Source organism: Prunus mume, linkage group LG2 (assembly GCF_029339155.1).
Source record: "Prunus mume cultivar Tortuosa linkage group LG2, ASM2933915v1, whole genome shotgun sequence".
Taxonomy (NCBI): domain Eukaryota; kingdom Viridiplantae; phylum Streptophyta; class Magnoliopsida; order Rosales; family Rosaceae; genus Prunus; species Prunus mume.
Window position 1 is genome coordinate 44198201 of NC_142699.1, and position 25356 is coordinate 44223556.

Here is a 25356-nt window from a genome sequence, read left to right on the forward strand (position 1 = left end):
TTGTAAGGGACGAATGTAACTTGTTGTCATCAATGACTCCATTGTTTGTTTCAACGAGCCTGTTTCTTGTTTACAAGGCTCCTTTTTTGAAGTCTTAACAATTATCTTTGGCTTGGGAGCCTTTGAAGTCAAGACTTCTTCAACTTTTGAGGACATACCACGATGTATTAGATTCACTCGAATTACTCTTGAAGGTTTGGGTGCTTCTGCCTTATGTGATTTTCTTGCTTCGACAGTCGCTCATTTATTCTCTTTATCAACCTCTGATGGTTGTGTAAATGAGAGACCAAGTAGACCGTAAAACTTCGCATAAGAGTAATTTATCTATTTGCGTCTAAAGTGCAGTGTCAGCTGAAAGCGCTCTTGACTTCCCTATTCACCAAGTAGTTGAAGCACTGGTGAAGCGTAGAAGGGACTACGCCATATGTATGGAGTCATGGGCATCCTAGCAAGACGTTGTATGAAGTGTCAACATCGATCACTTGGAATAGGGCTTCTAAATATAGGTCCCTTATTTCCATTTGCAATGCAACTGAGCCTATGAATTTTTGCCCAAGTTGGTTGAACCCTTGAACAATCAGCATGGAAAGAGATAACTGTCAGCACTCATCCCTATAGCATGGAGCGTCTTTAAAGGGATAAGATTCACAGAGATTTGATTATTTGTCGTGCGTTCAACTTTGCCAGTGACATAGAGAGGTCGGTTATGAAATTTGGACCCAAGTAAAAAGTCATCTTCACCAAAAGGAATAATTGTCAGACATGATGCACAAAACTTTTAGGTTTTAGTTGTGTGGACATCCGCTGATTTAAAACATGACTTGTATAAATCTAGCCTCATTAAAGCCATTACAAGTGTTTCCCTAAACTCTCTCGACATTTGTAACGCGTCAAAGACACTTAAAGGAGAAGGGATGCACTTAAGATGAGCCAAAATATCATACTTAACTACATGTGATTGTGATAACTCCTTCATTTTATTGGTATCGCGTTTAGGGTTCTTTGCTTTTGAGGAGGACGGTGGAACTTCCCCTGCAATAGTCTTTTTTGACAAGGAGACTTTAATCTCTTTCACCTTTGACTTCTTCTCTGTTTTAGAGGAATCAACTTGTGCTTTATCAGCAAATGGAATACTTCGACCGGAGCAAAGGGTAATCTCATCAACCTCTGTGCCAGCCTCATATTCCTCCACAGAAACCATGTTGCATTGCATAACTTCTTCCTCAACTTTGGATTCACTTGAGAAGAACTCAACTGGCAAAAACTCGTTGAGTGTGACAAGACCCTTGCGGGTTATTCATATTCATCCTTTTGAGGGATTTGAACTTTCTTTTGCACCCTATTTTTCTCTTATTTTTTAAGGATGGCATGCCTCGAAGCTTAATACCATGATGAGTAGTAGACTATGATTAGGTGGGAAATTTTTGGCCATACGCTTGGCCCTTTTAACAAATGTCTTCCACCCCTAAACAGATTCATCAGCCGAAGAATCTTCCCATATCTCTAGGTGCAGTCATGAGCTCATGAAGAAAAGGAATTTGAAGATCACTAGACCATGGTGCATTTGGACACACATGTACAATTCTGCCCCCATTGTCGGTATTAATACCTGCAATTTGCGCTCCCTCTAGTAAAGTAAAGGTGGGTGTGAGTTTTTCCTCAATCATATTTGTTATAGCTAATTGATGTCAAGAAGAAAAGTCTATCTCCAACCCACCATTATTGAGGAGCTCTTGGATTTTGTCCTTATGTTTGGGCCTAAAAAGGATTACACGCCAGCCCACTTCTCACAAAAGCCCACAAAATAGAAAAGGACGGAGAACTAGGCTTTGACTCAAAAATAGAGAAAGCCCAAGACCAAATTAGAAGGCCCATGACTTTTACAAAAATGGCAGAGTTATAAAAAAAAACGTCAAGATTAAAAGGCAATCAACCACTGAAGCATATCAATAAAAGATTGAAAGAAAATTGGATGGGGCCCAGCTTTTGGCTCACCACTAATCTCAAAACCCAGAGTGCAAATTCAGCAAGATCTTTTTTGAAAGCCTATTCTCAGAACCCACGTGACTACTTGACTTAGAAAACTCAACAATTTCAACTATCATAAAAGAGTTGATTGGGAATTAAATGAAAGTAGGTCATTAGAAAAAGACTACTCTGAAACTCTGGGGCTAAAAGATCATAATCCCTTTTTATACAATTCTGCGTCAAAATAGGTTACTCTTCCAAGAGATAAGCAAACTACAATCTCAAAGAGATAAGTGGGAAGCAGAGAGTTGTTCAAATAGTCAAATCAAAACTAACCATCACAGTTTGAGCTCTTACAGGGGGTAGTTAAATTAGAAGAAGGGTTAGGTTTCTTTTCAAAGAATACAGGAAAGTGATTGCCATAGGAACTGACTATTGAAAGCTTATCCGCCAGAATTGATAAAACCCTTTTTCTTTGCATTAAAAAGTGGAAGATCTTGCTTTTTAGAAAATCTGCCGCCCATTTTTAAAGGATTATAAATTCTATTCTAGCATTCCTATAAATGTAAGAGAAGGTGAACAGAGAAGAGGACAATCAATCAAACAAACCAAAAAAAAATCAACCAAAGACAAAACTCAAAATGATCACTTGATCTCTGAGAAACTTCAAACAAATTGAAGAAACCAAAAACTCATTTGAGCCCCAAAAGAAGCCAGCTATAAATCAGAACTTCCAATTCAGACTTAAGAGAAATAAGTCATTCAAAACGAGATTTCTCTCGTTACAAATTTGGTTGAGCAAAAACCAAAACAAGCAGAGTTTGAGTTTTTACAAATATGAAAACCTCAACAAATTTATGGAAAGCCCTGATCAAGCGAACATGTACCATAATGCAGTTCCAGCTCAGTAATCCTCAAGTCTAGCCACTTCTACCCCTTTTAAATTGAAGAGGCCGCAATTCTACCCATTCAAAAAGCCTCCCAAGGCTCGAAATAGATTAAAGCTCTGCCAAACTCAAACTTTGGTATCGATTTACAAAAAGGAGTTGAAGTTGGGAGCGATCCAATCTATAGCAGGCATACCCAATCCAGCCCAAATCAAAGCTTCATCCGAGCATAAATGGAATTCCAGCCTTCTTTTTGTCTTTCTAGAGTTGATTTTTTACTGTAGAATTTTGTAAAATCCAGTTCCGCCTGAAAATAGTTCATTTTCTTACTATCTATTCTGGCCAGAACTACCAACATTGTACTATGAAAAATTATGGTCCTCACCAGTCTGAGGCATGAAAAGAACTTACTTGGGAGATATTCCTCACCCAAATTCACAATCGCTTGTTTAGAAATTAGTAACTTGGGGTGCAAGTTTTCTATTTTTAAGAAGTATGCTAGGATTTTTATTGCTAGCAGTGGCACGCTCATAGACTAAAGAAAGTTGACTTGTTGACCAATCAATGGTTTTCAAGTCAATGGCGAACTTTACCCTTCCATCACAGGAGCAAAACCAAAACAGGTGAACACCTTCAAGATATAACAATCCTGGAGCGTATGACTAATGAGGCGGTGATACCAAATATACCTAGGGTCATTTGTCTTGTCAGCCTCAGTAGGACGCTTTGATTTTGGAAAGGGTAATAGCTTTGGAGGCAAGAAGTTGGTCAAAGATTTCTTCTACATCATCATCGTCAAAAGAATATTTGACCTCTCTGTCTTATTTAAGAGTGAGCCTTTTGAGTGGGTCTTTGATTTGGCTTTTGTCATTTTTCTCTTCTGTTTTGACAAAAGTGGCCAAACAACTCTCCATTTGCAGACTTCTTATCATTTTTCTTTTTCCCAAATTGAATTTTTTGGGTCGCAGACTTTTGGCGAGCGATTTGTTTTTCAACATTACTCGCCTTTGACACCAAAGCATCAAATGATTGGGGTTCAACAGTGGCAACAAAAGTTGCAATGTAGCACATTTGCACTGCTGATTGCTCGGTAATTTTCTTTGGGCAATGGAGATTAAGGCTCCTCTATGTCATTATGAAGTCATTGACATTTTTCCCTAACTTTTGGGTAGTTTAAGCTAGGTCCATGATCGAGACCTTCTTCTTAGTACTAACAAACTATGCCAAAAAATATTTTTGCATGTCATCCCATGTCAAGATTGAGCCTGGCGATAGTTGTGTATACCAAGTAAAAGCTGATCTTTTTAGGGATTGGACAACTTGACGCACCAGGAATGAGTCTGATTGGGATGTCTCACCACATGCTGAATAAAAATGTGTTAGATGTTTATGAGGTGAGCTATCTATGCCATCAAATTTATCAAATATGGGATGTTGATAACACTTCTGGAATGGGATGGCGTCATAGTGAGAAGGGAATGGCTTTCTATATCCAAGAACAAGAGGTGCTACAAACATTTGGAACTCACGAATCCCCTTAGCGATTAATGCCTTTGTTATTTAAGGAAATTGTGCTCGTAGAGCCCTCTCCTTTTTCCTCTTTTCTTTACTGTTCATGGGCTAGGATCTCATTTGCCTTCCCCTTATCTTGCTCACTCATGATGGCTTTTCCTTTCAATTGAGCAGATAGTAATGTTATTTCCGCATCTTTCTCTACTAACTTCTAGTGCATTTCCCTTCACAGGTCTTGCATCATTTCTTGGATTAAGGGTAATTGGTCCTCAATATTAAAAGTGCCAATCATCATGACTTTCATACTTTCCACTCACTCATGAAGTTTGGCCTCTTGGGATACTATGTAATCATTCTCTTGAGTTTGAGATAGGGGATCATCGTAAAGAGGATTCCATAGCAAATAATTGTCCAAGCAGATTGAATTTATAGGGGATAACTTGGGAATAATCATCCCCATCACGTATCAGGATTTGGAATAGGTCAATGGACCCATGTAGGACCTCGACTGATCTTAAGGTTTTGGGACTGCCCCTTGTGATACAAGAATTTGATTCCTTAAAGCATCAATTGTCTTTGCCTTTTGCACGAGCTTCCTTTGTGGATGAGGTATGTTCACCACCTTCCTTTTCATGATGATGGCTTTGCTTTTACCCTTTGAAGAACACGGGTCAACCTCTTGTGAAGTGGGTTCCACAACATGGGCTCTAGGGCTTGACCGAGGTTTGGCCCCTTGGACCTTAGTATTTTTCTCAGAGTCATCCTTTTGACTTACTTCACTAGTTTCATTGGTGGAAGTCATTAGGACTGAATATGTAGGATACAAGTTGACCAGGATTGATCCAATCATGATTTGGACAAATCGGGTAGTATTATTTCCGGCACAATCAGGGTGTTTGAGGTGTTTTCGCTTACGGTCACCATTTGGCTTCTCGTAGAAAGCACGGATAAAATTGCCTCAATAGACTGCTTCTTTGCTTCTTTCTTCCTCGAAGCACGAGCAACCCTCTTTCTTGCATTTCAGAGAGCGTTCTTGGACGGTGTTTTCTTGATTGGATCTTGACCTTAGGAGTGACCTAAGGCCTGGCCTCTAAATGGGCTTTGGAACAGCGCACTTGATGAGCACCAACAACGAATTTTTTTGGAAGCCTACTAGTTTGGTGCACGCATTCCTAGTAGTTTCAATCTCGTTGAAGAAAATTGTAACTTGTGGTGCCAACATTTATCTGACTTCAAAGCTTTTTCTTATGAGGGGAGGTGCAGCTGCACCTCCTTGCGCCTTTGTAGCTCTGCCAGTGGTGTTGGTCAAAGGCCCTTATATGCCTAAGTTCAATTAGATCTTGATAAAGATACGACAATAGCTAAAGTGGATGGAGTGTGGTGGCCGGAACCATGTGGGAGAAAGGGGAGAGAGAGTGGCGGTAAGAGAGAGTTTTAGGGTTCAAAAAGAATTACCTTGAATGCCTTGTGTACCCATGTATTTATAGGTTCTTTGTATGCTATTGGTTAGGATTATTCTTTCCCAAAAAGATGATAGGAATTAATCCAAGAGATTTGATAAAAATTGGTTCCTTTATGTAACACCCCGACCCCAAATTTATCCCATGTGAACCCGGCGTGGGGTGATGCCGAAGTCTCCGAGGTTCGTCTCGGGTTGGAAATTGGGTCCTGTCACTTGATGTGGGGAGATATTCCTATCTTAAATCAAAGATAATTCCCCTAATTAAATAGGATTTAATTAGGGTAATTAGTTTACCAAAGGAATATTCTTTTTTCACGTGTCGTCTTCTTATTGGCCAGCGAAATATGCGTTCCTACAGTAATCCAATGATTCCCCATCTATATTAATTCATCTATATGAGTGAACGTAGATAAAAAATTCCCCATGTTTTTACTATAATTCGTACGTGGGAGGTGCATACAAAATCTATTTTCAGAATGAAGGGTATGAATAGGTCTTTTAAGTGGCATCATGCTTGACAAATCTTTAAAGATTGCCAAAAGTGGAAAGACCAATTTGAATGTGTTTTTATTTGATGTTGTTATATGCATTTTAATTTGATGTTGCTGTACTCGTTTTCAATTTAAGTGCAATTATATTATGTTTTGGAATTCCAATTTGTTTAGGTTATAATGTTCAGAAAATTAAACCGCGAATTTTTAAATAAAATACTGTCAAGAAAAATTAACCACAAAAGAATTAGTGGTTAACCATTCTCAAATATTTAATAAAGCTGAGGAGGTTGGAGGAAACCTGTTTAAGTCCGAACAATATATTTGGAGGAGAAAATTTGAGTTTAGCCCCATTTAGGTTGGAGATGGTCTTAGGAGTTGTATTTGGATTAGAATTTTAATGGATTTTAAAGGGATTTAAATCACAAGTTTTTCTTTTTGTATAATTACCTTAATAACCATTTTTTAAGGTGTCTAATTTAAAAGCCCTATTCCCGAATGAGAGAAAAAAAAAACAAAAAACCATGGCCGCTCTCTCCTTCTGTGAGTCCCAAAGACAAACTCCATAAAGGGAGAAGGAGGAAGAAGCGTCATTACTCCTTCTTTTTCTGAGCTATGCTTATATTGAAGTTCCTCGTCAACCCTTTTAGGCATTCTCAAAGGGGCTACATCATCTTCGACGAAGGTTGCTGTAAATAACTCAATTGTTCTTTGTCAAGGTAGTTGTTTTCATTTATTTGTTCGCTCTTATGCGCAGGTAGATAAATGAAAATCATGTTTTTCCCATATCTATTAAGGATGCGGTGGTGGGTGTGGCCAGAACAGCGCTTCTTCAGGTGGTGGTGGTGGCGTTCGTTTAGGCTCATGGATTGCTTTAAGGTTTTGATTATGTTGGGTATGTGGGCTTTGTTTGGGCTTATGGTTAATTATGGTGATGTGGGCTAATAGTTTTAATGCGGCTTTTGTCCGCTTTAGTTTTGTTTTTAATATGTTAATTTGTTACCTTCTTGAGATTGATACTTGGATGTCATGTTGATGTATTTTATTGTACCTTTAAAGTTTATCTAATGAAAATTTATATTTGATGGGGGAAAAAAATAAGATATATGATTTAGACGCAAATAGTCTTTGAATTTTTCAAAAGTCCTCAAACAAATCAATCAATTTGAACTCAACATATCAATTTGGTCAACTTGGTCGCATGTCATCATATTACAAACTTTAAATGGGTATAGCGAAGCCAGGGCATTATAAAGATGAGCAACCCTTAGACCTCGTTTGGTTCACGGAATGAATTTAAGGGAAAATCATTTACCATGTCATTTCCTAAGGGATGGGAAATGGAAGATTCCTTTCCCAGGTTTGGTAATCTTTGGGAAGGTAACTGCGAGATACCATTTTATTTCTTTTTCTTTGTTTGTTTTGAGTAGGAATGGAAAACAAAGCTTGTATAAATTTTCAATTATACTCATGTTAAATCAAATAAAAAAAGAACGCATTTAATGATATATTGTAATTCTAAATTGTTAATAGGGACAAAATAGTCATGAAAAATGTATATTTAATGTTGGCTCATTTTCTCAAACTTTCTCATGATGAGGGAAAACAAAACCCAAGTTGGGAGGATGACTTCACTTTCCCTACTTTCCCATGGGTCATACAACGATTTCTTATGCCTGGACTCACCAAACATAGAAAATCAATTGATTTCTCATCCCCAAGTCTCCTTTCCCATCAACCAAACGGGGCCTTATAGCAATAGCAAATAGCCTACTTATGGCCCTCTTTCTTCCCCCTTATTCGTGGACTTCAACGGGCCCTACAAGCTCATGTGTCAATTCTTCGCATTTTAAATCAATTTCTAGTGATCAAGAAAGACCAAAATCAAAGAGAGGAATTCAATCAAACCTACTTTCGTAAAATCATCAATCGTTCAACAAAATATGGCTATTTCGCCCAGTAGACAAAATAAAACTTATGTGGTGCGAAAAGGGTTCTTGGTGGTTAAGTGTAAGTGGATAAAATTGGAGTGGGGAAATCATTACCCTTACTAAAATTCCCATGCCACGTCAATATAAGATACCAAAATAAAAAAGCACGAAGCAATAATGTCGAACAGAATAATGAAGAAATAAAAAAGAAATTGTTAAACAAAAATTGAGTTTGGGCCAACCATTTGGGTCATATGCATTGGAGCAAAAATGAAAAATTGTAGCACAAGATCTTGAGCATAGCCTTTGCAAGCACCGGCTAATAGTAGAATTCACTTCCCCTTGCTTAACCTAAGGGTGGTGGTATCTTTACGAGAGATTGGAAAAGCGATTTCTATAACCAGATAGAACTTTGAAATAGCTTTGTTCACTTTATAACTGGGTTTAGGCGAGGCTACACCCTGCCAAACAAAGCACAGTCCACTTACACAACAGTAAAACATGCTGCGGCGTTTCAGTTTGACTTTTGCACAAGGGAGCAGTGTAGAGGCAGTGAACAGCCGTCTGTATACAAACTTTATCGCATGCACTGTTAGGTAGGATTTGCACTCCTTTTTCTTACTTAAGTTTGGTCAAAGAACTGATAATAAATCATGGGCAACATTTAACACAAACATCAAGATCAAATGACATACTCTAGTCTGAGTATGAACTGTCTTGCTTTTCAGATTCAAGTTCTCTCATATTGTTAGTTGCCAGTTCAACTTTCAATGATAACCTCTGAGTATGTTCCTCGATATATTTCAATACAATCTGTAGCTTCTCTTGATAAGCTGCAGACTTCTTTTTCTCTCGATGTAGCTCCATGGACAGTTCCCGGATTTTCAAGTCCTTCTCATCCTGAAAACAGAGAACTAATATCAGACACTGTTGTAATTTAAGCTCATATAGGAACTTGTAAATATACACTTATTAGGCAGGATGACACATGATTTCAACAAGCAGCTGCACAAAACTAAGATTATTGAGGCATTAGCTCATAAATTTATTGGTACTAAAACCTATCTAGCAAATGTCTACTTGATTTGACCTCAGAATCATAGCCACCAAACCTCTTGCCCAACCAGAATTGCTTTTGGCCAAAAGGACTTGCATACCTGTGGAAGAGCATATGTATGACCAGGTACCGGTTTACATCAAAGATGGAAATTTTCAATTCTTCAGAATTTTCATTTTATTAAATAAAAATAGAACACAGTTGAAGTGTAGTACTATCGTTGCTATGAATTTAAATTTTTGTATTTTTTTTAAACTGTTAGACCAATAAGAAAATAAATCCCCAATTACAAGTCACATTCTGCTCATCATCTCTTACATATCAGAATACTATAAGTTCATACAGCCAAACTGGATTGTCATTTTGTTTTTTTAAACCAATTCAAGGATTAATTATTCAAACCTAGTTCTTAGTTCCAATTCATATAACTCCAGTCTCATGCTAACTCCTCTTTTTTTTTTTTTTTTTTAATAGAAACATTTTTATTCAAATTTGAGAGGATCAAAAAACGGCATTTAGAACACAGATAAAAAGAAAAAACACTAGCCGGTGAAACAGACACAAGGCCACTCAACACAGAACTAAACAACCAAACATAAAACAACCCCTTAAGATACTTCAAAAGAATCTTGCAAAATAAGATTAAAATTCTATTATAAGCACATTTACATACCAAAACGAAGACCAACATACCTCGCAGAATGCAATCCTATGTGATCGTCGAGGTGGTATTTTGTTAGGATTCAACTCATGATTATGTTCTTTTACAAAACCATATATAACCCACTTGCCTCCATCCTTTGCCGTTATCCTCAACATTGCATTGCATCCCTTTCTGGTGGCTGGCCGTGATGGAAGAACTCTGTTTTGACTCGTTGCATATTTTTCTGCTCGGAAACCTTCTTTTGAGCAAACAAACTCCCGGCCAATTATTGCGTTATCTTTTAGTGAACGACGTGTACGATTGTTCCGTATTGTAAATCCCATATGCCTACCATACATTTCATAAAAATCTCTAGCGTCTTCTGCTGATTCAAATTCCATCCCAATAACCGGTTCCAAAGTTAAAGAAAAATCTTGGCTAGATGTTTCAATCAAATTATTATCTACATCAGGAGTATATGATAGCTCGTCATCAGCTGTTTCATGACTGGAAAAAGTTTCATCTAGCCAACACCTGTAGTTTCTCCCAGGGCTAAATCCTTGTCCTGAGGTGCTTGCCATCATTAATCTGCAAAAATGAGATATAGTATAAATAAGAGCATAGGATCAAAGCCCAAGGGACAAGCAATGGTAGCAAGTTAGCAACTAAAATTCTATCATACCTGAAGTATCCAATTTATTCCAGAAATAAAGTCAAAATATGCAAGTACTAGTGCGGATTGTCAGCAATAAGACCTAAGCTTATGATTAGGCAAGACAAGGACTTTTTGACCTCCATCACATAGAGAGTCTGGAATTTGTCTTTGACTGTGCCCATGATATTTTACTTGACGGCTACATAACACCAAAAGCGTCCACCCATGATAAAATGAGAAGGCTACAATGCAATTTTGTTAAAGAACTCATCACCAGCTGTAAAGTTCACTGGTTTTGCTATCTTTTTGCTCTATATGGCTCACACATACACTCTGTTCAAACATAAATGAGAACCAATCTCTAAAGCAATTCATAGGCACATCACTTGGGAGTTGCCCTCTCAGATACAATACCTCAGTATAAAAATAAATAATAAACAATAACACTTGAATCCATATCCGCAGATCCTCAGATCTTGACAGAAGGGTAGCTAGAGTAATTGGGGAAAAATCATTTATAGCTACTGGGTTCCCCTGATCCACTCAAGAATGAAAAAGGGTAGATGCAAAGAGCTGCATCAGAAGATCCAGCAGAGGCTTGCTTGCCTCATGGGAGAGTAAAATCTTGTCTTTGCCTAGACAATCTGTATCTACTGCTATCCCCATATATGTACAACGCAGAATGTGAAGCTGACTGCCTGAATCAGTTACCTAAGTCATTGACAGCTACCACCAGGACTAACCCACTCAACTAGGAGTCAAATTTTTCAAAGGGGAGTAGCAAATTCACAATACTCATTGACTCATTAGATCAATAAAGAATCCACATAACATAATTCAAACTTCAAGGTTCAACCTATTTAATATAACATGAATCTGAAAGCAACAAAATCTGTGCAAGATTCTTAGCAGCCTAAAATGAACCCCTCTACAAATTTTCCAAATTGGTCCTCAACTGTTCATAAACATAACGACAACAATAAATATACAGAGAGAGAGAGAGAGTAGGATACCTGGCAAGTACTAGAAATTGAAAACCCAAAATGATTTTAGCATTCTTTTGGGTTCTACAGTCTGAGATTTTGGTGAACTGATCAGCAAAGGAGGTTTTGCTATCAATGGAACTTGGAAGCTACGGTTCGGTCTTCCCCTGTACAAAGCGTTTTTTGGGTCAATTTAAATAGCGTTTTGTCTGTGTAAGCACTCTAGAAAAGAAACAATTTTCTGTTGCAAAAAATAGAAAAAACTAAACAAAATTGATTCGAAGTCAATGATCGTTGACCTATTAGTCCCACCCAAAAAAAAAATCTCAAATCTCAAATTCCAAAACGGGCAAATGATGAAAACATCCTCAAGAAGAAAGGGACTCTAATCATGTTCTTAACATTTTCTAAGTGACAAAAATGAATTAGGAATTAGGACACATAGGTCCTTTTTGTTTTTTATATGAAAAGAACACTTACAATGAAAAGGCACTTAAACACGATGTGCTAAAGAGGTCAAAATGAAACGTGTTTACAACAGAGGGTTATGCCATTCTCCCATAAACGGGAAGGAGAGAGGCTATGTTCCAATTTAGCCAAGGCACTAGCCATGAAGTTTGTCAATTCATAAGTTAGTAGTGGCGCCCTTTTCATTTGTTTGCATCGCATGTAGGAGTATCCTCTAGTTAGAGGCACGTCTGAGAAGAAAAACTCTTTGGTGCTCTCTAGCTTTCAATAAAACAGCTTTGCTTTCAACACTTTCCATCTCTTATGTTTCAATTTCCTTCTACGTTTCAAGTTCCGAGCAACACTAGTACTCTTTTAAGTAAGCTTTCTTATCTTTTATTTTACGTTTATTCAAGCAAACATCTAGTCCAAACTCTGGAAAAAAAAACTATCACAGTTATACTATTATCTTTCTAAACTACAGATCATACTTTCTTTGAATACTTTGTTATAGTGAAATGCTTGATATGTTTGGAAATTGTTCACCCGTTTTGATTTAGTCCTGTGATGGTAGGGTAAAGTTCCCTATTAGCTTGAGAACCATTTGTGGTCAACAAGTCAACTTTCTTTGATGTGCGAGCGTGCCATTGTTAGCAATTAAAACCCTAACAGACTTATGAAAAATATATAACTTGCGCTCCAAGTTACTGACTTTGAACAAGTGATTGTGAATTTGGGTGAGGAATATCTCCCAAGTAAATTCTTTTCTTGCCTCAGACTGGTGAGAACTTCACAATTTCTTACAATAAACTAGTAGTTTTGGCCAAAATGAATATTGAGAATAAATCAAATTGTTTTAAGGGAAACTACCTATTACACAACTTAAAACAACATGGAACTGCCATGTCTGAAAGGACAACGGAACATTGGGTTTCAATTTTTGCTTGGGTTGTTGCCTGTGACTCATGCTGGATTGGACGTATCTATTCTAGATTCAAACGTCAACACCTTCAACTGATGAGGTTCAGCTGGAAATCGATACCAATGTTGAGATTGGCAGAGCTTCAATCTATTTGAGCCATGGAGAGGCTTGTTGGATGGGCAGAATTGAGATCTCTTTAGTCTGGACAAGGCTGGAAGTGGCTGGATTGATGATTGCTGGCCTAGAGCTGCACTTTGTAGTACCTGTTCTGCTTGATTATGAATCATCCAAGAGCTATTCTGGCAATTTTGAGAGATCAAGGCATCTCTGTAAATTTGTTGAGGTTTTCATATTATGAAAAACCTGAGTTATACTGCTTGATTTGACTTATGCCGAACCAAATTTGTAACAAGAGAAATCTCGTTTCCTTTGTGAATTGCTTCCCTAAACTCAACTGAGTCAAGTTTGAATTCTGCCTATTTTGTTTAGGAGCTGTATGAATTTTCAAACCAACTGCTTTGACTGCTTTAGAGTCTGAAGGCTTTTGAGATCGAATGATCTTGTTTTGAATTTGTCAGTATAACTTGAGAGTTTTTGTTTTGATTGAATTTTTTGGCTGTCTCTAACCTTGTTCACCTCCTTTCATACTTATAGAGAATCTGAATGAGGGTTTAATCTTTAATATCTAGAGGGTAGATCTTTTGAAAGGTTTTTTATTTTTCTTTTTCTAATGTAAAGAAGGAGGAGTTATTATTCTAAAAAGAAAAAAAGAAAAAAACAACAACAGACCCATCAACAGTCAGTTTCTATGATGGTCTATTTGCTTTTCCGACAAACAACTTCCCTGTCTCCTGTTTATCTCTTGTAAACATAACCTGTCTTGATGCTGTTTGGGCCTAAAATTTGGCACACCCAGTCCAAAAGACCAAAGCTCATGTTAATCCTGGGCAGCCACCAGCATTCTTTGAAATTGGGACAAAAACTTGCAAACCCAGCCCAAAATCAAGGAACCCAGAAAATCCAAAAGGGCAAACCAAGACTGATCAGATTAGCAAGAAAAGATTGGGCTTCAAAAAACCCAGCTTTTTGAAGGAGCCCACCACTAACGCAGATCAAATTAAAAATATCACAGGATTAATCAAAGCTTATTTTTCAGGAGCCCACGTGACTACCAGAAATAGAAAAGTCAACAAACTCAACTGAGTTGAATGGGAGTTAATTAAAACAGGGCAGTAGCTAGCAAACTGGGAAGAGACATCTCTAGATAATCAGAAGATCAAAATCCTCTCTTACATGTGTGTGTGTATATATATATATATATACATATATATATATATATATATATATTCAGAGATATTTTCTTTATTCCAAATAGGGTGATTGTCCCAAGAGATAAGTAGGCCTTGTTATTTAAAGAAGAAGATAAGCAGAAAGGCAGAGAGTTGTTCAAACAGGAAATCAAGCTAACCATCACAGTTTGAGATCTCACAAGGGCAGTTGGGATTAGAAAGGAGTTAGGTTCTCTTTCAAAAAAACAGAAGTGACTAGTGAGAGCTCGAATGCCAAAAATTAGATAAAATTCCTTTTTATTATGTTTTAAAATTAAAAAGATCTTTTTTAGAAAATTGCCGCCCATTATTAAAAAATTACCCTGCTCCAGAAAACATTTTTCTATAAATAGAAGAGATGGTGAACAGGTTCAGAGACACTCAATTCAACAACAATTAATCCAACACTCTAGTCATCAATCAAACAAACAACTCAAAGTCAACCAAAAGCTCACTTGAATTCCAAGTGAAAACCAGCTTTATATCAGAATTCTCAAGGTTCAGACTTAGAAGATAAGTCATTCAAAACGATATTTCTCCCGTTACAAATTTGGTTCAGCAAAAAACTAAGACATGTAGAGCTTGAGCTTTTCCAAAACATGAAAACCTCAACAAATTATACAGTACAGTCTCTAGCCCACTGAAGTCCTCGAGAATGCCTACGCCTTACAGATGAAGAAGCAGTTCGCCCACTCGAAGCCTCACAAAAGCTTGAAGTGTATTAAAGCTCTGCCAAAATTAACCTTTGGTATCGATCTACATTGAAGCTTAGCAGGTGAAGTTGTTAATAGTCCATCCAGCCCGATATTTCCATTCCGGCCGGATCGAACCTCCTATCCAGGCAGAAATTGAGTTCCAGCTGTCCTTTCATCTTTCTAGCTTGGATATTTATGTTTATAGTTTTGTAAAAGGCAGTTCGCCTAAGGCGACTTAAATTCCATCAACCATTCTGGCCAGAACAACCTCTTTATATTGAGATAAATTGTTAAAATCCTCACAAGTCTGAGGCAAGAAAAGAACTTACTTGGGAGATATTCCTTACCCAAATTCACAATCGCTTGTTTATAAAAATCAGTAACTTGGGGCGCAAGTTATCTATTCTAGAATAAGTCTGCTAGAATCTTCATTGCTAGCAGTGGCACGCTCATACACCAAAGAAAGCTGACTTATTGACCAGTCAATGGTTTTTAAGGCAGTGGGGAACTTTGCCCTTCCACCATAGGAGTGATCACAAAACGGGTGAACAGATGCAGAGCCCTTTATGAGTTTAGAAAGGAAACTTGGCCCTCTTTTTCTGGCATAAAATGGTTTATGGGGAGTGATTTTCAGATTAGACTTTCTACCAGCTCCCCATCACTTCCTTTGCCCAGTTGAAAATTTTGACTTCAAAGTCACGTGTGCTTTTTGAGAGAAAGATCTTCCTAAGAACAAAATTTGCTGACTTGAACTCTGGAATTGAGATCAACGGTGATGATGAAATTTTTGATATTCTGGAGAGATTAGAAGCTGGGCTTAATCTTTAAACCAATTAAAAACTGATTGTACATATTAAATCACCATTTAATGATAATTAATCTTTAATCTGTAAATTTATTCCTGTTAATTGGTTCACAAAGGCCTGATTTATGGCTTTAACAAAAAAAAAACCCAAAAGAATTCCACACACAACAGCCCACTTTTCACAAAAAAGCCCAGGAACAGGAAAACAAAAGACTGGGCCTTGACTCCAAAAGAAAAGCCCAATCCATATTAGAGGCCCATGTCTTTTACGAAATGGCAAAATTGACCACCAAGCAGATCGTTAAAATTCTAAAGAAAAAATTGGATTTGGCCCAGCTTCTAAATTCTCACCATTACTCTCAAAAAGCCCAAAAACAAGTCAACAGATTCTTCCTGGAAAGTCTATTCTCAAAGAAAAACTCACGTGATTTCTTGACTTTGAAAAAGTCAAAATTCTCAACTAAAACAGAGGAAGTGATAGGGAGTTAATGAAGTCAGGTCTTACAAAACTTCTCCATTTTTTCTTCGCCAGGAAAAAGAAGATCAAATCCCCTCTCTATATGCACAGAAGCTCTGCACCAAAACAGGTTATATTTCCAAGAGAAAAGCAGGTTACAATTTTAAGAGATAAGTAGGGAGCAAATGAGTTGTTCACCAGAAAAAGCAAACTGACCATAATGGCAAAATGTGTTTTTCTAGTTTTGCAAGGAACAAAACAGAGAACAAAGAGAGTTGGTTTTCTTTCAGAAAAGACCTCCATGAAAGTTAAATGTTGATGGCCCTTCTCTGCCAAAATCATAGCTTCCTTCTTTTACGACATTAAAAAATGAAAGATCTTGCTTTTGGAAAATCTACCGCCCATTATTAAAAGATTAGAAATCTCACTCTAGCACTTTTCTATAAATATGAAAGGAGGTGAACATATCAAAGACAGCCAAAAAATCAATCAAAAAACAAAAACTCAAAATGATCACTTGATCTCAAAAGCCTTCAAAACACTGAAGCAACCAAAAGCTCATTGAGCCACAAGAAACAAGCCAGCTATAATCCAGAATCTCTAACTTCAGTTCAGTTTCAGAAAAATAGTCATTCAAAGCGAGATTTCTCTCGTTACAAATTTGGTCCATCATAAGTCAAATCAAGTAGAGTTCAGGTTTTACAAATATTACCTCAACAAATTTATGGAGAGCCCTGATCAAGCAGAATAGGTACTACAATGCAGCTCAAGTAATCATCAAATCCAGCCACTTCGCCCTTCCAAATCAAGAGGTTCCAATTCTACCCTTTCAAAAAGCCTTCTAGGGCTTGAAATAGATTAAAGCTCTGCCATACTCAAACATTGGTATCGATTTATAGCTGAAACTTGGCGGTTGAAGGTGTTGATAGTCCAATCCAGCACAAATATACCCAGTCCAACCCGGATTAGAAGCATCTATCCATGCAAAAATTGAAGTCCAAGAGCTCTTTTTGTCTTTTTAGAGTTGGTCTTCCTTTTTGAGCTTTGTAAAAGGCAGTTTTGCCTGAAACACTCACTTTCTTATTATTTATTCTAGCGAACTACCAATTTTGTATTGGGAAAAATTGTGAAGTCCTCATCAGTCTGATACAAGAAAAAAACTTACTTGGGAGATATTCATCACCCAAATTTACAATCGCTTGTTTAGAAATCAGTAACTTGGGGCGCAAGTTATCCATTTTTAAAAAAGTCTACTATGATTTTTATTACTAGCAGTGGTACGCTTATACACAAAAGAAAGTTGACTTGTTGACCACTCAATGGTTTTCAAGACAATGGGGAACTTTACCTTACCATCACATGAACAAATCTAAAACAGGTGAACAGGGCCAAAAGTCAATTTGGCTGGCGTGTGGAATTCAGGTCCAAATAGAAACAAAGGGAAAAAAAAAAAGTTCCTGTAAAAATAACTGAATATCAGTCTTGAAGCCTATGAACTCTATACATGTGACCCTGTGAGTTAGTGTTTATGTAGTTTCATGTTTGAAGTTTGATATCTAGCCGTTATAAACTCTATGAGTGCCTTGTTAAATATATAATACAAATATATGGCTTATTAGAAATAATTATGTAATTAGATAATAGAGATGAAGGAAATCATAGAACACCAGCTTTGCTTCAACTCCATGTTGGGTGGATGCAGTACTCGTAGAACACTAGAATTCAATGATACTAATAAATAATAATGGAGGGACTAGCTAGGAATCAAGTCATATTCATGGTTCAACTCCTCCAATAATGTAACATGGGATCAAACCTTTGTTTTTATGTTTAGAATCAAATTGAAAACTGAGATTGCATATAAAACCTGACAGAGCCCCGACTATAATTTGTTATCCGACCCTAGTTTATCATTTTAATAATATTTCACTTATCTGCTAGCTATTTGCTATTATTTTATATCTTTATTGGAAATGCGCGGGATGGAAATTTTATATAGCTTTCCATTTCTTTTTCTTTTTCTTTAGATAATTAAGCTTGAGGGGGCCTAATTATCCAACTTTATTATGTCATGCTCAGGCATACCTTGACCTAGCTTCTAGACTGAGAACCAGTGGCGTATTCACATAGGGGTAAGGGGGTTCAATTGACCCCTGCAAACCCAAAATCAATCATAGGGGTTCAAGAACTTGACCCTTGCAAATTGCCTAGAAGGTGTTTGATGAAATGCCCCAAAGAGAAAGCAGCCATAGCCCACAGCCAGAGCAGAGAACCTTGCTGCGCACGCCCACAGTGCTCAGCACCCAGCGCTCTTTTTTTCTATTTTTTTCTTGACGTCAAAAAGACGTCGTTCCGCCTAAGTTTTTTTTTTTTTTCAAACATAGACAAAACGTTGGCTCAAGTGTTTTTTTTTTTATAAAATAAATCTCTTCTGCTGCCTGATAAAACAGAGGGGGGAATGGGATTTTAACAAAATTCTCTCAATCAAACAGAGGGGGGAATGTATATAGAAAGTTATGGAATGATTTAAATGTAAATAAGGAAGTACCCTCTCCCCTCAAAAAAAAAAAAATTGGATTCAAATAAAAATACTAGAAAATCAAATTCTCACCAAATCAAAATATGAAAAATCGGTTTTAGTACAAAATACGATTTAGGCTAAAAATGATGGCTCATTAAGTCAATATATACGTCATACTAAAATCCCATAAAATCAAGTTTTCTTATTTGATGTGTAAGGAATAAAAGCCGCCAAAAATTATCTTGAGAAAATGATTATTCCGAAGAATCATTTTTCATACTTAGTCTTGCTTGTAGGACCTGCACCAGCTCTACATAGTTTGTTGTAGCAATTTCGGAGCCAAATATGCCCATTATAACCCGTAATAAAGCGGGTTGAGATAGAAAGCCAAAAAACATGAATGTGTAGCTCGAGGTGGAAAGCAGGAAAACACAGAGTGAAAAACACAAAGCGGAAAACACGGAGCGGAAATGACTAAGGCAGAAAGGAAACAAGGGGAAAAAAAATCATGATTTTGAAGTTAATGTAGTCCCCTATTTGCTCTTTTTTGGTACTTAATAATGATGTTGTTTATTATTATTTTTAAATGTTTTTAAAGTTAATGTAGTCCCCTGTTTGCTCATTTTTTTTATAAAAAAAATGTGAAATAAATATTTTTCTCAATTTTTTTTAAATTTTAGTTGTAACGACACAAATTAATGTGCACACCCAACCATAAATACTCCCAAGTGTATGAAAATGTTCAGAAAGATTGTTTTGAGTCTTGTTTTAGTTTTAGCTTTGCTTGAGGACTAGGAAAAGATTGACCACTGGAATGAAAATTCCTAGATCCGTCCCTGCTGAGAACTATAAAATTGGAGAATTTGAGGCAAAAAATGACGATGAAAGATTTGCACAGCTTGGTATTGGAAAGCAGTTGTGTACTCTAGACACCAACTTTTTCTCACTCTCCCACATGACGCGGAACTCATCAAATTATGAGACTTCCTAACTTTTATCTTATATCATGACATCATGACATGCAGTTTAATTGAGTCGTTGCGATTAAAGGTTGGATGTCTAATTAAGGTCCAATATTGAAATAATTTCATAAGTTTTCCTTCACTTTGTCCTTGTCGATTAATAGGAAGGAAGCTTAATTAAATGAATCAGAATTAAAATCTCAGATTCACACTAGAACTGCGTAGGACCCATGTCCGGCCGAGTGAGTTGGGATAAAAGTTGGTGTGTGTATACGAATTTTCCATAGTATATTTATTCAAAAAGAACCTTTTCCAGTCCAGACTAGTAATACTCTAGATTGAAAAAAAAGCCAATCTACTCATAAAATAGACATGCCATGATTTAAGTCATGCCATTCAAATTGTATAACATTAAGCTCCAGTTTACTTTCTACAATAAACCATGCGGCTTTTCAAGTCAATACATTGTTCAACCAATTTCAACAAAACTCCTCATTTTCTCCTAATTAATTAGGAAAAACATGAAATTTAATTCTTTGATCCTGGTATTTAAAGAATTTCATAATACGAGCCTCCTTTGTCATACTCATGGCTCAATCATCGGCTCACCTCACAACCCCTACTTTGTCATGTCCCCATCACAATCTTATATGTTTACTTTCAATGCTTTGTAAAAGAGCATTCCGAAGCATCCTAATTTTCCTACTTTTCTCAATCCAGATTTTCCGATTCGAGAAACAAAATTGAAGCCATAACTAGAACTGAAAGCAACTGAATGACTTACTACACTCACACAACTTCTGAAAAGTATCTAGTATGTAAAACCTACTGTTTTAGCTTCAAGCACTTTTAGATTGTCAAAGACTGATTGAAGTTTTATTGATAGGTGATTGTTATGGTCTTCAACATCCTTCATAAAGGCAAGTAGCTGTTCTCTATATGCTGCACTTAACCGCTTCTTCACTCGCAGTTGTGCGGTTAACTCCTGAATTTTCTTATCCTTCTCATCCTGGTAATATAGATGGAAAAACAATGATAAATGATCTCTGTGGAAGGGAAAACAAAGTTGCATACAGTGTAAAAGAAAACAAAACCAAGAAAGAAAAAAAGACCCAACAGATTTAGAAAATCCCAAATGCAAGAGAACAATAAGTTGGACAATTCAAATTACAAACTTTCACCAAGCATAAGGCTTGGACCTTCTAAAAGGAAAGAAACTATAAATATGAAGATAGTACAAAAGCTCATGAGTTGAATAGTTTGAAAGAGCATCAAGAGAACAGTGTGGTAAATGAGAGTATAAAGGCCATAAACAGTTGCCAAAACTTGGGACACAGTAAGCAATGTTCAAAAAGGGAAAAATACATGGATTTAGAAATAATATATTAAGGAGTTGAATTACCAAGCTAAGCTCATGAGTAAAACACAACTTGGATGCTTCCGATGTAGTCAAGATGTCATCAGAAGATACTTGGATCACTCTGTAATTTTCCTTTTCAACTTTTGAAAGTATGTTCTTAATGTTAATTTGGAAATGGAAGGAGTCAAATTACAGTTAAAAAAGCTATAAATAAATAAAAACTGATTAATCCAATAGTCTAGTTCAGCTGGCATCATTGAGTATAGGGAGATAGCTTCATAGGGAGAAAGAAAGAAATATGGTAGCTTTCAACTGTTACTTGGATTTTGTCCTTCATTTCATTGTATATAAGTTGCAAGCATTATTTATGTACTCACATTGAATATCAAACATAAACTACAAAACATGCCAAAGTCTGCAACTTAGGAGGCACTAATGCTTTCCAAATATATAAATAAGGATTAAAAACAGACCTCCCTACAACATTGCAGCAGTTCCTAAAATATGAATTGGTTAAAAATTTAAAAGTTCCCAGATGTATCCAACAGCCATAGTCTATCATCCTCTCCACTGCTATGTAATCTCAACCCTTCCAGTACTTGTAACGTGTCTACTAACTTCCTACCTTCCTCATCCTTAGGTTTCTTCTAAAACCAAAGTCTGAACTTAAAGGAAAATTCTTATCCAAAACCACCCATGTGCTAATGGGCAACGTATAGGCCATGGGTCTTGATCATGACCCAGCCTAGGTCCAATCTGATTTTTTTCTCTTTATTTGATTTTTGGCTTTTAAGTTTTAAATGTTACAGGTTCAATTAAGATCTATGAAGTTAACTTTGGTTTATTTATATAAGTTAGTTAATCATAGTCAATTAAGTTTAAATTTTCCTCGATTGTCTTGTGATGCAGGTGACTAAGTCCATTTATGTTGGGAAAAGAAAAATATAAAGAAAATTTTCAGTCATTTTCAAAGAATTTGGATCATTCTATTTCTCATAGTATAATATTAATGGCAGTGGTCGTAAAAGGATATGAAAACACTAGATTATCAGTAACTGGATGCATTCAACTACATGAGAACATATGCAACATAAGAGAGGCTTACAAGCGTTCGGCGACTCTTTTGTGATTGAACCACTAACGGATGATTATGGTCCTTCAAAAACTTCTTGACAACCCAACTTCCAGGCTTCTCGTGCCTCAACAACACCATGGCTGTGCAAAATTCTCGTTGTCCACACTCCTTCTGCATTACTTTTCTACCATTATCAGAGGCCCCTCTACATCCAAGTCCACGAGAGATTATTGACCCATCACGCTCAGATTTCCGAGATGACAGAACACGGGTCAAAAATCCTACACGACTGGCATAATCATCATAGAATACTCTGGCAGCATCTTCTGATTCAAATAGCATACCCTCATATGGTTCTTGATTTGGGCTAACTTCAACAATATTTGTTTCCCCTCCTTCATAAGTGTATATTGTCCCATTCTGATCATCCATTTGCACCTCCACTATAGGACAACATATATCAAGTTATAAGATACACTAACGCACACCTGTCAACCATGTCATCGAGCAGACCCTTTAGTATTGCATATTCATACAATAACTTGAGATTTGCAAGGAAATTAAATGAGCAAATCATAAAGACCATCCAATAAAGGAAAAACATAATATATATATATATATTGAAATTATCATTGCATGTTTGGAATGTGGTAAGATTAACACAGAAAGTCTTTACAAATGGTCAAGCCCTGATATAGAAATTAAAGTGAAATATCAAAGATAGGCAAGTGCAAAGATATGCGGTCAACTCAGAAAATCCTTGATGAAAGATACTTATGGGAAGAGAAAAGGAATGAAATTTGGATCACATAAGTTACCATGTTCTAAAGTGTACGAAACCTCAATCAGACATGGTAGAACAAATGTACAAGATGCAGTTAACGTGATGTAAATGTTTCATTCGGCACACAAAAAACAAAGAAAGAAAAAAAAAATCTTGCAAAGTTTAGGTATATCTCAAGCAGTTCTCAAGCTTATGCCAAACTTTGAAAATAAAAACAAACAAAACATTCAAGAGCTTCGTCTGTTGCTTATAGTTTGCTCATAGATGAATGTGCAAACAACTTGTTTTTGTATTTAAGATATATTTTTGAGAAACTTCGAAATAAATAAGTAAAAAACCCAATTGCATATTTGATTTGTCTTTTCTGATCCTTAATTAATACATGAAAATGTAACCAAACACAGCCATTCTCAATCTTTTCCCGCCTTCTTGATTTCCTTTCCAATTACTCTCTTATTCCTCAAATTTCTTAGCAGTCAGAAACGAACGCAGCATTCAAAATTTACTATCATCAATTATATTGATAGACAAAAATAATAAAACAGGTGGACCGGAAAGTATTGCCACCAAAGAATCATTACAACCCATTAAAATAAAGTTGTAATATCAGAGATACACAAATAAATAAATAAAACAACAAGACAATAGGAATTTCAATAAGCAAGAAAAAAAATAAGGTCAATAAATCAATGGCGAAAGCCCAAAAAGAAAAAGCGAGAAAGGTTATAGCATTTAGTGTAACAGAAGAATGGAAAGAGGGGTTGGATTGGACTTACTGGAATTCAAGAGGACTTTCAGTGAGGTGGTAGAAAGATAGAATCAGGGAGAAAGAGAACTCAGGTTATGAAAGAGGAGCGACTCGTTCTGTGTCTGGGAGAAGTTTTCAGACTGTTTAAAGTGTTTGATGTAAGAAGAACCGCACACGTGGTAAATCATAGGAACCTATTCAAGAATACAAACAAAATACGAAACAACAACGTTCTAAAATTTATTAAGGAACAAAACAATAATATTTATTTTCGTTTTTTGGGGCAAATTATCGAAATTCCTTAACGTAAGTCAGGATAATAAACGTGTTAAGAACACTCAATCCAAAATCGACTCATTTAATAAACATGTCGTGTTAAACAAGTTATCTCGTTAATGCATGTTTAACAAATTATCAAGATTGCTACATTTGATTCTTATCATAATTTGACCAAAAATAGAATTCTTATCATAATCAAATAAGAATGTTTTCTAAAGCCTTGCAATAAATTGACTTCAATTGCCTCTAGTTTATATTCTCCCATATGTATGGTATAACTTTTTTGGGTCAAAATGTGGTAGCATCTAGAAATTAGCTAAAAATGTAATGGGTAAAAATTAAAAACAAATAATAATAATAATAATAATAATAATAATAATAATAATAATAATAATAATAATAATAATAATAAAGAATAACTTGCATTGCATGGAGCATACAAGAATCACTTGCATTCTTGAGTATTGGGCAATAAGTAAAGAAATACAAAAAATCAACAAAGACCCACATATCAAATTAAGGTCATAAAAAACGAATTAAAAACATAAATTTCGATCATTTAAAAAAATAATTGCATTTAGCAATTTATTTATATATAAAAATAGTGATTACATTTTGCCTCTTTGTATGTATGAAGATTGAGAAAGATAAATAAAAGAAATTTTAAAAAATGAGAAAATTGAACAAAAATGAAGAAAAAGAAAAAGAAACAAAGAAGTGGGTTGGTTGGTATTACACAGGTTGACACGACTCGTTTAATAAACGGGTTATATAGGTATTTTAGTGGGTTGACTGGTTGATCCGAAGTCTACTCATTTATTAAACGGATCATGGCGGGATGATCTAGAAAAGCCCGAAAATTGAATCTTGTGGTTTTCAAGTTGTGTAGCAGCTTAGGCTGATCTTGCCTTTGGGCCTGCCCAATCTTCGTAGAGCCCACGTCCTGCTTGGGCTAGAATGCATTGTTGGAGTTTAAAAGGAAAAGAAATAAGGGCGATAAGGGGTTGAGCCTAGGATTTCATACGTTTCATTTGGTAGATAGGCAGTATGGTATGGTAGCGTATCAAGATTTTGATACCAATATCTCAATAGTACTCTATTGAAATATAAATTTTTTTCATCTCTCTCTGTCTCTCGCTACCTTTCAATTTCTCAAATGCTTTTGTCATTTATGTTTAGATTGTGTTTGTATTTTTGTAAGCCATAAGGCATAAGTTTAACTCTTTTGGTTTGTAAGCCATAATGCATGAGTTTTAACCATTTGGATTTGATGAATATGTTGATGGATAAATATTGATTTGGTTGATTTGGATATTGAATATGTTGATTAGGATTTGGATATTGAATATGTTAATGGATATTGAATATTGAAAATCTTGATGGA

At 36.1% G+C, this 25356-nt stretch overlaps 2 protein-coding genes and 1 pseudogene across 5 annotated transcripts; all 3 read right to left on the reverse strand.

Annotated features, from left to right (window-relative positions):
• Positions 1-1688: 1688 nt before the first annotated feature.
• On the reverse strand, positions 1689-4373 carry LOC148920484 (uncharacterized; annotated as a pseudogene).
• Positions 4374-8419: 4046 nt separating this feature from the next.
• LOC103322350 (protein FAR1-RELATED SEQUENCE 3-like) lies at positions 8420-11868 on the reverse strand. Of its 2 annotated transcripts, XM_089047615.1 has the most exons (4): positions 11620-11868; positions 10634-10805; positions 10002-10539; positions 8420-9151 (listed from the first exon to the last, which is right to left on the reverse strand). In XM_089047615.1, exons 3-4 carry the CDS (start codon positions 10533-10535, stop codon positions 8948-8950), a joined length of 738 nt encoding a protein of 245 aa, XP_088903741.1. In that variant the 5' UTR covers positions 10536-10539; positions 10634-10805; positions 11620-11868; the 3' UTR covers positions 8420-8947. The 2 variants fall into 2 exon arrangements, with proteins under 2 accessions (XP_088903741.1, XP_008222476.1); XM_008224254.3 differs by lacking the exon at positions 10634-10805 and having other exon boundaries at positions 11620-11857.
• An 8196-nt stretch (positions 11869-20064) lies between these two features.
• On the reverse strand, positions 20065-23862 carry LOC148920485 (protein FAR1-RELATED SEQUENCE 1-like). 3 transcript variants are annotated; one of them, XM_089047553.1, is made up of 4 exons: positions 23722-23862; positions 22192-22649; positions 21129-21242; positions 20065-20735 (listed from the first exon to the last, which is right to left on the reverse strand). In XM_089047553.1, exons 2-4 carry the CDS (start codon positions 22591-22593, stop codon positions 20538-20540), a joined length of 714 nt encoding a protein of 237 aa, XP_088903679.1. In that variant the 5' UTR covers positions 22594-22649; positions 23722-23862; the 3' UTR covers positions 20065-20537. The 3 variants fall into 3 exon arrangements, with proteins under 3 accessions (XP_088903679.1, XP_088903678.1, XP_088903680.1); XM_089047552.1 differs by having other exon boundaries at positions 22192-22604; positions 23722-23861; XM_089047554.1 differs by lacking the exon at positions 21129-21242 and having other exon boundaries at positions 22192-22604; positions 23722-23860.
• Positions 23863-25356: the final 1494 nt, after the last annotated feature.